The 12705-nt window shown below is 41.9% G+C and overlaps 1 protein-coding gene across 2 annotated transcripts in view; it reads left to right on the top strand.

Moving 5' to 3' along the window:
• The window catches only part of GMEB2 (glucocorticoid modulatory element binding protein 2), a 161342-nt gene that overhangs the window by 10369 nt on the left and 138268 nt on the right, over positions 1 to 12705 (top strand). For both annotated transcript variants that reach the window (XM_086932744.1, XM_086932743.1), the window contains exon 2: positions 10429 to 10611. In XM_086932744.1, the coding sequence (XP_086788870.1) occupies positions 10481 to 10611 (131 nt within the window). In that variant the 5' untranslated portion in view covers positions 10429 to 10480. The remainder of the gene's footprint in view (positions 1 to 10428; positions 10612 to 12705) is intronic.

Here is a 12705-nt window from a genome sequence, read left to right as displayed (position 1 = left end):
TGATGCTATGCACTTATTGGCTGTCCTTGACTTTCCAGTAGGGTTAAACCTCACACTGCAGGTTTCGGATTGGCACTGTGTCATAATGTTGTGATAAGTAATGCTGTGCTGGTGCTTCTGACTTCGTTCTGGTCCATTCATTCATTCATCTTTGCACCAAATACGCTTTGCTTTACTCTTTCACGCTGTGCTGAGAAGGGTGGAGGGCGATTCCTGCCCAAGGAAAAGGTGCATGTCTGTTGAAACCAAATGTCATCAGCAAGGAGATGAGTAGTCAAGGCTTCAGTAGGCTGCACCGAGGCATGCAAACTTTTGAACTACGGCATTACACTGTGTCATTTCTATAGCACGTTATGATTACATCATACCTCTTTTCGGGCCCCTGAAGCTCCTTGCAGAAGAGGGATCGGGGTTCCTCTTCTGAGGTTCTCGGATAAGAGGGAGGTGATGGTAGCTGTGCTATCAGGTCTTGGTGGTAGCACGCATGTGATGCCCAGAGAGTGCTCCAAGCTTGACGCAGTGGCGTTTGATCACCTTTTACTCATTAATAGTGGAAACAAAGACGTGTGAGTTTAGCAGAGCAAGTAAAATATATCAGCCAGTTAGGGCTGTACCCTTAGAGGTAGCTGAGTATTAAATTCTAAAAAGAGACTGGACTTTATATCTCTTCTGAAATTCAAGTGATTCTGGGTAGATCTGTTTTTTGGGGGGAAATTATTCAATAGTGTGCATGTCTGTGTTAGAGCCCAGAAACTAAAATTCTTTATAAATGATGACTCAATCTACTATCACACTTACCAATCAATACCAGGCCCATAAACATAGTGAATGAGGTGATTGGATTCTATATGTTGAGTAACTTTTAACAGTAAACTATCTACAAAAACAAGTCCAGCTTGTCATTTTGAAAAGTTTATTTTTTAAAATTCATAAGTGAAAATCTTTAATAACTCACTTTATTAAAATCAAACATTTAGTTTTATTAATTCAAATCACATTAATCATTGGCACAATGTAAGCTGTCAGAATTAATCAAAAATGATGAATTTAAGTAATCATTAGCCTTTTCTCCAAGTTAATTTTCAAACCTGTAAGGGAAACAAATAATAAACAGTTGCATGCTTACACTCTCCCAAGGCAATCCGACAGCGCTTCGCCCCTCTGGAAAAGACCGTCCCAAACCCCACAAGAGAGCCAATTTTATATCATTTTTCGCTCTCAAAACTAACTAAATGTTATTATTTAGAAAAGTTCAGCACTGTGATTGGTTTATGGCCATCAGGCCACCTCAGCTACCAGTCCAGAGAATATGCGCGTCACCATGCCATTGTCCATCTAAAGTGACAACGACTTCCGAGGCATTTGCAACAAAAAGTTGCCAATCCACTTCCACCAGAGCTCGGCAGATTCACGCTTGTCACTTCCTCGGCCTTGAATAGGAACATCCAGAGCAGTCCATGAAATAAACTCCATTTAAAAAGTCTTTCTTTAATAAAAGTCTGAGCCACGAGAAGTAAGTTCAATAACCTCTTGCAAAGTTTTTTTTTTTCTTTCAACGTGCAGCTTGGCTCAGCTTCTGCTCAGTTCAGGCCGACCAACTTTACTCCAAAGCAAGAACTAGGCCTCAGCTCACTCTTGAGCTATTATTTAAACAAACACAAAAAGAGTGATTAATTCAAGTAAAGCAAACCCCTGTGTACCACCCAATCCCTTATTAATTATTAATTAACCCACTAATAAAAACATTTAGCAGAAGCAAACATTTAAAGCAGCACATAAAATAACCACCATTCTTCATGTAGTCCAGCTTTATGTTTCTGAAAGAACAAAAAGATAATTAAATGATACACAGACAGACAATACACAACATAAGACTTACATATAAGCACATATAAAAGTACATGCCATGAATGATCAGCTGCATGTTAATGGTGACAAAGACAATAGGACAGACATAATAAACAGGACAATATTAATAATGTGTTACAAAAACAGACTTGCAAATGCAACAAAAGCACATATAATTAGTTTCCGATCAGCTGCATGTTAATGGTGACAAAGACAATAGGACAGACATAATAAACAGGACAATATTAATAATGTGTTACAAAAACAGACTTGCAAATGCAACAAAAGCACATATAATTAGTTTCCCGCGTGTTCATGTGTGGTGCAAACTTAATCTAGGTTGGATTAATAAAATAAATCATGCAACAGTGCATTAATTAATCAGTTAATGTTATGGGAAATTGAATCCACAAGCCAGAATAAAATATTTTCTGCAGCCTGCTTTATCATCTGTATGAACTGTACTACCTCAAATGCAGGTTTTATGAACTGTAAGACTTATCAGCAGTAGGGCCTGGGTCTGACTGACTGTGGCGGGCCCCAGGCATTTTCCCGATGGGCCAGAAGTGTGTGGGCTGGTTTTGGACCAGTGGGGTCCATTTTTAGGTCAAGCCTTGGCAGCGCATGCGCTGCTCTGCAAGACATGCTGTATTCAAGTATTGACTTGAAGCTCCGCCCACTCTCTGCCCATAATTTTTCATTGGCTTGTGTCATTGTCCTTTGTAAATGCTGGCTTCTGATTCGGTAATAGGCTTGTTACTCCTGCCTTAGTACCACCTTGTCTTTATTTGTAACCTCCCATGAGGACTGGCCCTTTTACTTCTGTTGGTACATGGTATGTCTGTAAGCACTATTTTCTTAATTAGTTTCTCCTACTGCTGGCACGACATGCTTTCCTGCACTATTCAGCGCGCCATGCGCACTTTCACATTTCAAGCAGCCCGGGACAATGGCTGCAGCTTCTTTGAAATTAAATAGGTCTCGCATTTACAAGAGTTTGAGCTTTTGGCATTGTACATTACAATGCCTTTTATTTATGTGTTAATTATCAAAACAGATAAATAAAAGACTTTGTCATTTACAATGCCAATATCTTAAACTCTCACAAATGTGAGGCCTATTGCATTGCAAATGCTTGTTACATTCTGTGTTTGAAAATACCACTTTTAGAAAGTAGGTATTTTCTTGCCTAACCATCCAGTGTGCCCTCTGCTTGGTTTGTGAATTGACTGTCTGGGTTTTGTATGACAGGGGCTGGGGAGCTGGAGTGACTCTGGATAGTCTAAGTGGGTCAGGAAAGGGCTGAATAGACCTGGGCTGCATTTAGAATAGGGGGAGGAGATTTCCTTGTACCTGAATGGGCCTGGACTGTCTCTGATAATGCCGTCTCCACCTCCTGCCAGGAAGCCACACCAGAGAAGGCAGAACTGGTTTTGGCTGGGCACAGACACTCTGTGCCTAAGAGATCAATGAATTTTGGAATATAAATTTTGGGGCCCATACCCCTGAACTTTAGAACTCTTTTGGGCCAAGAAGACTGGCAAGAAGAAGAGCTAGAGAAGCAGTGAGGAGGAACTACCACTTTGCGGTGTGCTTTCCTACATAGTTACCAGGGCCAGTTATGTTTATAAGATGTTATAAACAACCTTCCTATTCTGTCCTATGGGGAACAGGTTGCCTTGAAATAGTGAATTACTGCCAAATGTGTTTTTCACTATCAGGACATGCCACACACATCAAGGTATGTCCTACCTTTCACATTCACTGCACCCTGCCACAGGGGTACCTTGGGCCTACCTTAGGGGTTGACTAATGTAAGAAAAGGGAAGGTGAGTGCCTTGCAAGTGGGTGCACTTGCCAAGTCAACATGGCAGTACCAGACTGCACACAGGCTCTGCAATGGCAGGCCAGAGTTACCTTTACGGGCTGTTTGGGTGGGTGGCACAATCCAGTGCTGCAGCCCTCCAACAACATTTGATTTACAGGCCCTGCCACACTCAGTGCACTTTAATAGGGACTGACATAAATCAAACGGCCAATCATAGAAACATCAATCCACAACACATTTTACACCAGAAGCACTTGCACTTTACCACTGATCAGCAGTGAGAAAAGTGCGCAGAAACACTAAGCCAGAGCCAGAACCGGGAGGTCAGAAAGCAAAAAATCAGGGGAAACACACCAAAAGATGCCAAGTCTAACAACCGACTGCTACTGCAAATGGTCAGAAACCCAAACACTAATTGATCTTCCTTCTGCTTCCAACACAATACAGCAAGAATAAAGACTGATAAGCTGCCCATGTCCCTTGTGTTAGAGAGTGAGGTTTCCATCTATCAAGTATTGTTCTGTTCTCCTTTTTGATAATCAGAACCTGCTAGATAACCACTAGTCTAATTTCCAAATACAAAAGCACACTCGTGGAACTTCGGTACATACATACAAACTGATGCAAGGCTGCCATTAGACGGCCAAGAGCCAGAAAGAGGATACTTTGGTATAGATTAATTTATGAACTGAAAATATGCTCCAGCTATCCTTATGAATCCCAACTTGGCAAGAACTAGGGGGAACCATAACCAGCTAGGCCATGGTCCCCTACCAACCCCTGCAGACACATTGCATCGGGCAAAACTAACTTAGACAGACTTCAGAAAGCTTCTAACTTCTAAGATGGGCAATCACTAGGGCCCAGATGTAAGAACGTTTTTAGCAGCCGTAAATGGAGATTTGGGCCGTTTGTGACCACTAAAACTGCTTTTGTAATGTACTAACCCTATTTTACAAATCGGTAACTTTTATTACTGACTCGCAAAAACGGGTATACGAGACGCTATTAGGAAGGGACATGCCAACACCGGAATGCGGTCCCAAAACGATTGCAGTTGACTTCTTACTTCTAATATTTTTTGTGGAACACATCAGGCCTATCCCCTCTGGCCATTACTATTCCTGCTAGCCTTGGAGCCCCTAGTACAACATTTATGATGCACTATGACAACATATGATATTCCGGTTGGCTCGGCAAATCACTCCGTGTCACTCTATGCCAACGATATGTTATTATACTTAAAGACCTACATATGGATATGCAACCTTTAGCCTCTTTGTTCAAGCAATTTGGGCAAATATCCGGCCTACATCTCAACACTTCACAATCTGTGGCATACTCCTTTTATGATACTTATACTTCACCCAGTCTCCAGTTCGGTCCACTGCAGTCAGGGTAGAACCAATAACTTTTAAATATCTGGGCATCCATAGCTATAGAACCACTTCTGATACCATAGATGGAAATTTGGTTTGAACGCTAAAGTCCCTAAAATCTCAAGTGGTGTTCTGGAACACCTTCCCACAAATGACAGCTGGTCGACTGGCTGTATCTAAAATGGTCATGCTACCCAGACTCTTATATCAATTTGTGAACCTCCCTGTAGCCCTTCCAGCATGGATCTACAAAGCACTCCCCACATTACTAACTTCATTGCTCTGGGGACCGGGTCGACATAGATTGTCCTTGCCAAAATGCAGTTGCTGAGCACCGAAGGGGGCAAGGGGGCTTGGGATTATAAGGGATACTGTTTAGCCGGGCAATTACAATGGTTGGCTTACTGGCTGGCCGGCCATAACTTATTTGAAATAGGTTTCTCTCCTGAACACTTAAAACTTGTATCATAACAGACATTACTATGCCCCGGTGCAGGACGGCTAAGAGATCCTCCCTCCCTTCTCCATATAGCACTCCATTACTGGAAGCTGGAACTGAAATATTCCAAAATGCCCACCCCATGTGCCCCAAATGTTCCACCTTGTGGCCTAACAACCTTGCGGGGAATATTATCAACTACTAAGTTGTGGAGTAGGGTGGAGGTCGGAGTTGAAACAGTGGGGGATTTATTCCTAGACCGTAATTTAGTGCCCCATGATGAGTTTACACAAACTAATGCTGGTCCAAGTACACTGTTCTTAACTTGCGCTGCAATTACACATAACATATGCTGGCACTGGTTGATGGACCAGAAAGAACCCCCTACCTTCCAACTACTGCAAGCACTACACATAATGGGTTATGGGAGCCATCTGGTTAGATGGTTATACCGGGGGATACTTATAAATATGGGCGTTTCACTATTGTCCCTTCGCCAGAAGTGGCAAACTGCGATGCCCAGGGAATTCACTGAAAGAGAATGGGCGCAGATCCGAGAAACATCCCAGACGAGTCTCCCACAATGTCCAACTTAAATCTATACAGTCGCTAATACTACACAGGGCTTACTTAACACCGCAGGTGATACGAGGCTGAGAGAGAGATGCTGCAGCGCAAGGAGGTTAAAGGACTGAGAAAAAAGCCGATTTCAATGGAATGGGCCCAACTTTTACAACATTTCAGGATACATACCGCAGCCGAACCTGAAGATTGAGGGACTAGCAGGGCCCCCCCTCCCCCTTTGTGCTTTCAGCCTGTGCCTAATTGCCTGGGCACCTGTTAAAGATAAGCATTATGTATTGAATTGATCATGTACCCCCTCCCTTGAGAAGGATCCTCTCTCTCCCTACCTCTCTCTACCCCTACTGTTCCAGCTCAGTTACCCCGTAAGGATATATTATAAGACTCAGGCACTCGGAACATAGCGGCATCGCTTTAATGTTTTTGTAAGGTATTTATATTTTGTGAGGGGGGAAAGTTGGAGTTATGAAACCTAATCACCTGAAAAGTATATCCAGACATTTGTATGTAGCCCTCTCATTATGCACACCAATGTGAAAAATCTACTGTGATGACTGGCTTAAATATGTGAAGGAGTCCTTTGAGAAAATGGGATGTGTAGACGTGTTTACTAATTCTTCTAAAATGAGCATGCAGGATAAGGCCTTGGTCAAGGATTGGTTCCTCAAGTATGCTTCGATGCTTAGGGAAGACAGAGAGTTAGCCAAACGGTCGGTGAGAGAACACCTAGTAGTTATGTCTTCGGAGGACATTGAACCATACCTGTCTTGCTGAAGCAGTGCCCATGATAGATTCTTGATGACCCGGTTCAGGTTAAACCTCTTGCATCATGTAGGGTTCACATTGTCAATAGAAATGAAGGGCCCTGTGGCTGCGACCACAGGTCTCAACAGGACACCCTTCATTTTGTTTTATTATGCCCATTTTATTCATACCCCAGTCTTTTTCTGAAGGGTATATTAAAGAAAGCCAGATTTAGTCAAGTGCGTGTGGCCTTATTATTTTTTAAATTGGCCCCAGATGTTTTTACACTTTTTTTTGTATCACTAACTTTTTATGGGCTGCATCTAGATTAAGGATCACAAGGGGGGTGCGGAAGTCCATAGATTTCCCGCTTGCCATCTACCTACACTGTACCTTTTTAAAAACATTTTTCCTTTCTATCTGTAACTTTTAAATTATGGTGTGCTATAGGCCCAAACCAAGTTTGAAGATGAATTAGAGGGGTGAGGGATAGGTCATACTTGATGTGTAAACGCATTACTTAATGGTTGAAGTTGTATTATGCAGAACCCAGATTGATGAACTGTATTTTAAAGTCTGTATCTGTAACTTTTTTTATATATATATATTGTATCTTTTATGGTATTTCTACATGCCGAATAAAGATTGAATTATTATTATTATTACTGCGATGACTGAGTCTGTTAAACATGTAATTGTACCAAATCTTGAAATTAGTGACCTTGCAATTTGTTAGTCAGAAGATGTAACCACTGACAGATGTAATGTGTCGATACATAAACTGAAAAATGAATAATATTTGTGTAAACAAATATATATTGATGAGGCAGGTCATTTGCGACCCCCATTGGGAATCGCTAATGTCTCTGAGACAAATTAGTACATTTCATTTTGCGAGTCTCTAATTTCGAGTCACAAAAAATTGCAATTTGAGACTCCCAGAATGTAATGTTCGTACCTCTGGCCCCAAGAGGCTAAGGAACTGGTGAACATCCGTGCTCTTAAAAAATATGTAATGTTACATAATAGCTTAAAACTTGTGGCTTATGTTATAGGAAAAATATAATTGTTCTTCCCTGATCAGAAGACTTTCCAGAGAAAAATATGAGTATTTTTCCCTGATTACAAGACAGTAAAGTGGAAGGTCTTTGTGTGGTTCCTATCTTCAGCAATAAACTTCTCTAAGAAGGAATGAATGAAGAGAATTTTATAGCCCAGAACTATAAGTAAATACCCGCAAATCATTAACCTTAATACTTTAGTCACATCTTGAATCGTTGACTACTTGGAACACATGGTGCTTAATCATACTACTGTTAAAACAAATATATAGCTTCATATCCTCACTGCTCATAATTTAGCACTGTCTTTCAGTGATCATAAGGGCACACTAGTCTTGCACACAATGTGCTAGCGCATCTCTTGTCACTTCTTCCTGCTCCTCTTCCTCCCTTGTAACTATTGTGTGAAACTGTCCTGCACATCTGTACCAAATACTTACAAGCCACAGAGCATGTAATCCACCTCAGTTTCACACAGTTGATATTAGGAAAATACCACACTTGAATCACCACTTTCTTTCATAGGACATGCATACTTGTAATTGGTAGAAGCACTTGGGAAGATTAATATATCTAACCTCTTGATATGTGTTCCTACTGGATTCAGAAACCAAGAAGATATCTGTCACTGTTTGGCTGCTCTGATGCACTGAGCAATGGATTCAAAAACAACAGTTGTATAAAAATGGTAAATGACATCAGCAGTTGGTCCATACACACATCTTTAAAATGCTTCTTTCTGGATTCAAGGGATTGTTCCCCATCTAAGATCTAGTAAAACAGAAATGTTATACTATCAATTGTTCTTGCTTTTTTTATTCATTGGCCAGAGAGAGGATTGGCTGGATGGAAAAAAGCATGCACTGAATATTCTGCTTCATTAGGCTTCTAGGAATCCACTGACTGTAACTTGTGCATAATCAGTTGCAAAACTGCTACTCTTATTCCCATATTTGTTAAGCATTGTTGCACATTAACCTATACCTGGTGTAAATTCCCTGCTCCATGACAAATAATATTAATGTATAGTTGTTGGTATTAATTGTCCCAGATTTGCACTCATGTAACTGAATAAAGAATAGCATGCAGAAACTGTAATTGGCATGCAGTTACTATTTGAACACAGGTTTGCATGGGCAGTTACCATCAGGCATAACTGATAGTAATTAATTGCAATGCAAGCTTGGAGCGAATGCTAGTGGCATTAATTTCCTAAAGGAAGCTAATATGAATCCAATTGCAAATTGGATTTGCACCCCATTAAACGGACGGGTCTAAAACCCCCCTTAAAAGTTGTCACTTCACTTTCACCCATGAGGTGACTATCCATGACACAGTGCCACCGACTCATTGCTTGTAATAAACAAACATCGCTGAAGATTCTGTAACTTCTTCAATTCCCTTAGGAAGGGTAGCGGTGGTATGTGTGATTTGGTCTACATGTTTTGAGCATCTAATTGTGAGTTAGTGTGATTGGCTACAGCTGTGAAAGTGGGGTTACAAACTTTGTATGTGATTGAAATCTATTTTACTGCTGTTAGAGTAGCTGTCCTTTAGAACAAACCCACAGGGTGTCCCCTAATCATAGGAATAAGTTGCTCTATTTTAAATTCATTCATAGAATTATGTGACCTCTAGCCATATTTGACCCTTCTAAGCAAACAAATTGCTCCACGTGTAACGCCTTGAATGCCGATTTTGCTCATATGTCCTGATCCCGCCCCCACATTTTAACATATTGGCAGGAAGTGGTTGCTGTGTTAGCTCAAATAATAGAAACGCCTCTGGTACCCTCTCCGGAGTTGGGACTGCTGGGGCTGGTTCCCCAAATCAAACTGTGCTACAGGCACTTTACAGTGATTGCCTTATTACTGGCGAAGTGCGAGATAGCTACTCTCTGGGGAGCTAGGGCTCGCCCAACCAGGTCGGCCTGGCTCTGGAGTATGGTGAATTGCAATGTTCAGTCTGAGATCTACGCCTCACTCCAGCCTCCAGGCCCCGCGACATGTGGTGCGTGTATTGCACAGCACACACCTGCAGCGCACGCTTCCCTCGTCACAGGCTGATTCCACACCACCGGTCCCCCCTCATGCTGAGCAGATTATAGTCAGATCTCCTGATGCAGTTGATAGTTCGATGCTCCCCTAAGTGCATCTCTCACGGCTACAGGATGGCTATCGCATATGCACTATCGACACCGCCAACGGTATTAGACTGGTACTTCGTACAATGTTGCTCACGGAATCCAACTAACTCAATGAGTCACAAGTTGTGTATTTTTTTTATAATTACATGTAAAGTTATATTATATTTCCGATCTGCACGGTATGACTGTCTCTCCGCACTCCGTTAACATTCTCAGTACTGCTTTGACCCATTATACGTTCCATGATATGCAACGATGTAGATCTGTCATACATTTGACTTGATGTTAGTGGTGCCCTTGTGATGTTATGTCAGAACTCTTTATTTTCCAATAAAACTCTTACAAAAAAAAAAAGAGTAGCTGTCCTTGCTTCACTAACCTCTTTTCTTCACTTTGTACAGAAATCCAGCTGCGTGACGCACATTGTCAGCGCTGTCACAGCGCTGGCTAACCATGGCTACCCCCGACGTCAGCATGCATGTGGAGGAGGTGGTGGTGGTGACCACACCCGACAATATGGTTGATGGCTCAGGGATGGAAGATGTGAAAACTGTATTGGTAGCTACGAATATGACGCAGCACCGGTGAGACACAGTCTTTATTTTCCTGCATAGCTTGGATTGGGGAACTTAATCAGAATATCCTTTGCTGAATGAGCATGCACCTCATACCATGGCCCACTCTGTCAAAATAATAATGCATCCTGGATTCATGTGAATAAGAGGAATAAGACGCGTTACAATGCAAACTTTTACAACGCAGTTTTTACATCGCAACATCCATTACAACACATGGATTTACAACGCATGCCATGTAATGTAATGTATAGGCATTTATATAGCGCACTACTTACCCGTAGGGTCCCAAGGCGCTTCGACCGCTGCGAAACCCTTCCTGGCTTCCCTGAGAGATGGTCCCTTATTGGGTATCTCCAGGGTGAGACCAGGCATCCCCGGCGGTCTGGTGGGGCCGTTAGTGAAGATGAGGCAAGCTAATGCCCAGAGTTGCCGAGTGTGATCGCTGATCAGAGTGGGCACCGAGGCGAGAGAATTATCGAGTCCGCTGACCCTGGTCCAGAAACCTGCCGCGCCGGGAATCGAACCCTGGTCCCGGGCCGTCCTCTGCTCTCGGGTCTGCCGCCTCTAACCAGTGAGCCACACTACTTCACTACGCATTTTTAGAAACTTAATTTACAACGCATTCCATTACAGCACATACCATTACAATGCATACCATTACAACGCATACCATTACATCGCATAATATTTTTAGGGCAACAGTAGTGTAAGTGTTGAATAGTGTAGTGGTAAAAATGACTATTCCCGCTTCAGTGAGTGCAACAGTAGGGTAAGTGTTGTATAGTGTAAGGGTAAAAATTACTATTTCCTATTACCTTTCCTATGCGTTGTAGTGACATACGTTGTAATGGCTGCGTTGTAATGGCATGCAATGTAAAGGATGTTGCGTTGTAGTGACTGCGCTACAAAGATAGTGCGTTGTAATGACTGCGTTGTAATGGTTGTTTCCCGAATAAGAGCTTCTATGGTTGTTGTGAGGGAATAATTAAATGTTCATAGTAAGTGTGAATTATAAACTATTAGGGCTACGTGTTCAGAATTATTAAATTTCCTGGATAAACAAGAATATGCCTCATTCTGGTGCAATTTATCAGATAACATTATATGCTCTAGGCTCTGAATCCAAAAAAGAAGTGTCTGTGAGCAATAACACTGTGCATTATTGGCCACTTTGAAGTTAATAAAATGCACTGCATAATTGGTCAGTATATCTTGTGGGTCGCTGTAGTTGATAAGAATTTTGTCTTTTGTGAACCACTGTTTTAGAATAATTAAATGTGCTGTACAACTGAGCGGATTCATATCAGATTAATCAAATGCTCCTGACAAGTGAGTGTGCTACGTGCAGTATGTATCACATTAATTAAATGCACAGAATAAGTGAGAATGGTATCATCGGAAGATCATTTCCAACCAATGCAGTGGCTGACGGTGAGTGTGCCGCCATGGGTGTGAAACGAACACGCATTTCTTTAGCACAGCAAATCGCACAGAGAGGGTAAAAATTGCTTACACTTTACAGAGCCCTACTGCGCAAGGATGCACTGACACATTTCCAACAATCCATCCTTGCTAATTTGAAAATATATTGACATTTTACACCTGGGACACTTGGAAAATGACATGCAATTTATGTTTTTGCGAAAGGGCAGGAGGTTTAAAGAGCTAAGATAAACACATTGAATGGCTTAAGACAGAGATCCAGTCAATCCTGAGGTATTGACCAAGCAGCTTATTTCTTCCCATAAAACTGCCTTTGATACCTGCCTCAGTGAATCCTCAATCCTGGAAGAAATAACTTCCTCCTTCAATGAGATAACAAATGAGGTTACGAAGTTACTCTCCGCCCAATGTGGTTCTGCCCCTAAAACACCTGGTTGGTTCAATAGCGCCTGTTCTAAGGAGTATTCCAGTCTTAAACTGGAACCTCATAAACAACCCAGACCCCAAATAGAGGTAAGGAGGGCAAGAGCCATTTATAGGAAGGCAATAGCTGACAGAAAGAGATCATTGAGGGAGGAAGCATGGGAGGAGTTACACAAGGCCGCCCAAAAAAAGGACTCTGTGGCTTTTTGGAAAATCTTAAGAACGCCACCCTTG

Source organism: Lissotriton vulgaris, chromosome 7 (genome assembly GCF_964263255.1).
Source record: "Lissotriton vulgaris chromosome 7, aLisVul1.2, whole genome shotgun sequence".
Taxonomy (NCBI): domain Eukaryota; kingdom Metazoa; phylum Chordata; class Amphibia; order Caudata; family Salamandridae; genus Lissotriton; species Lissotriton vulgaris.
This window is presented reverse-complemented; position numbering and strand designations above follow the sequence as displayed.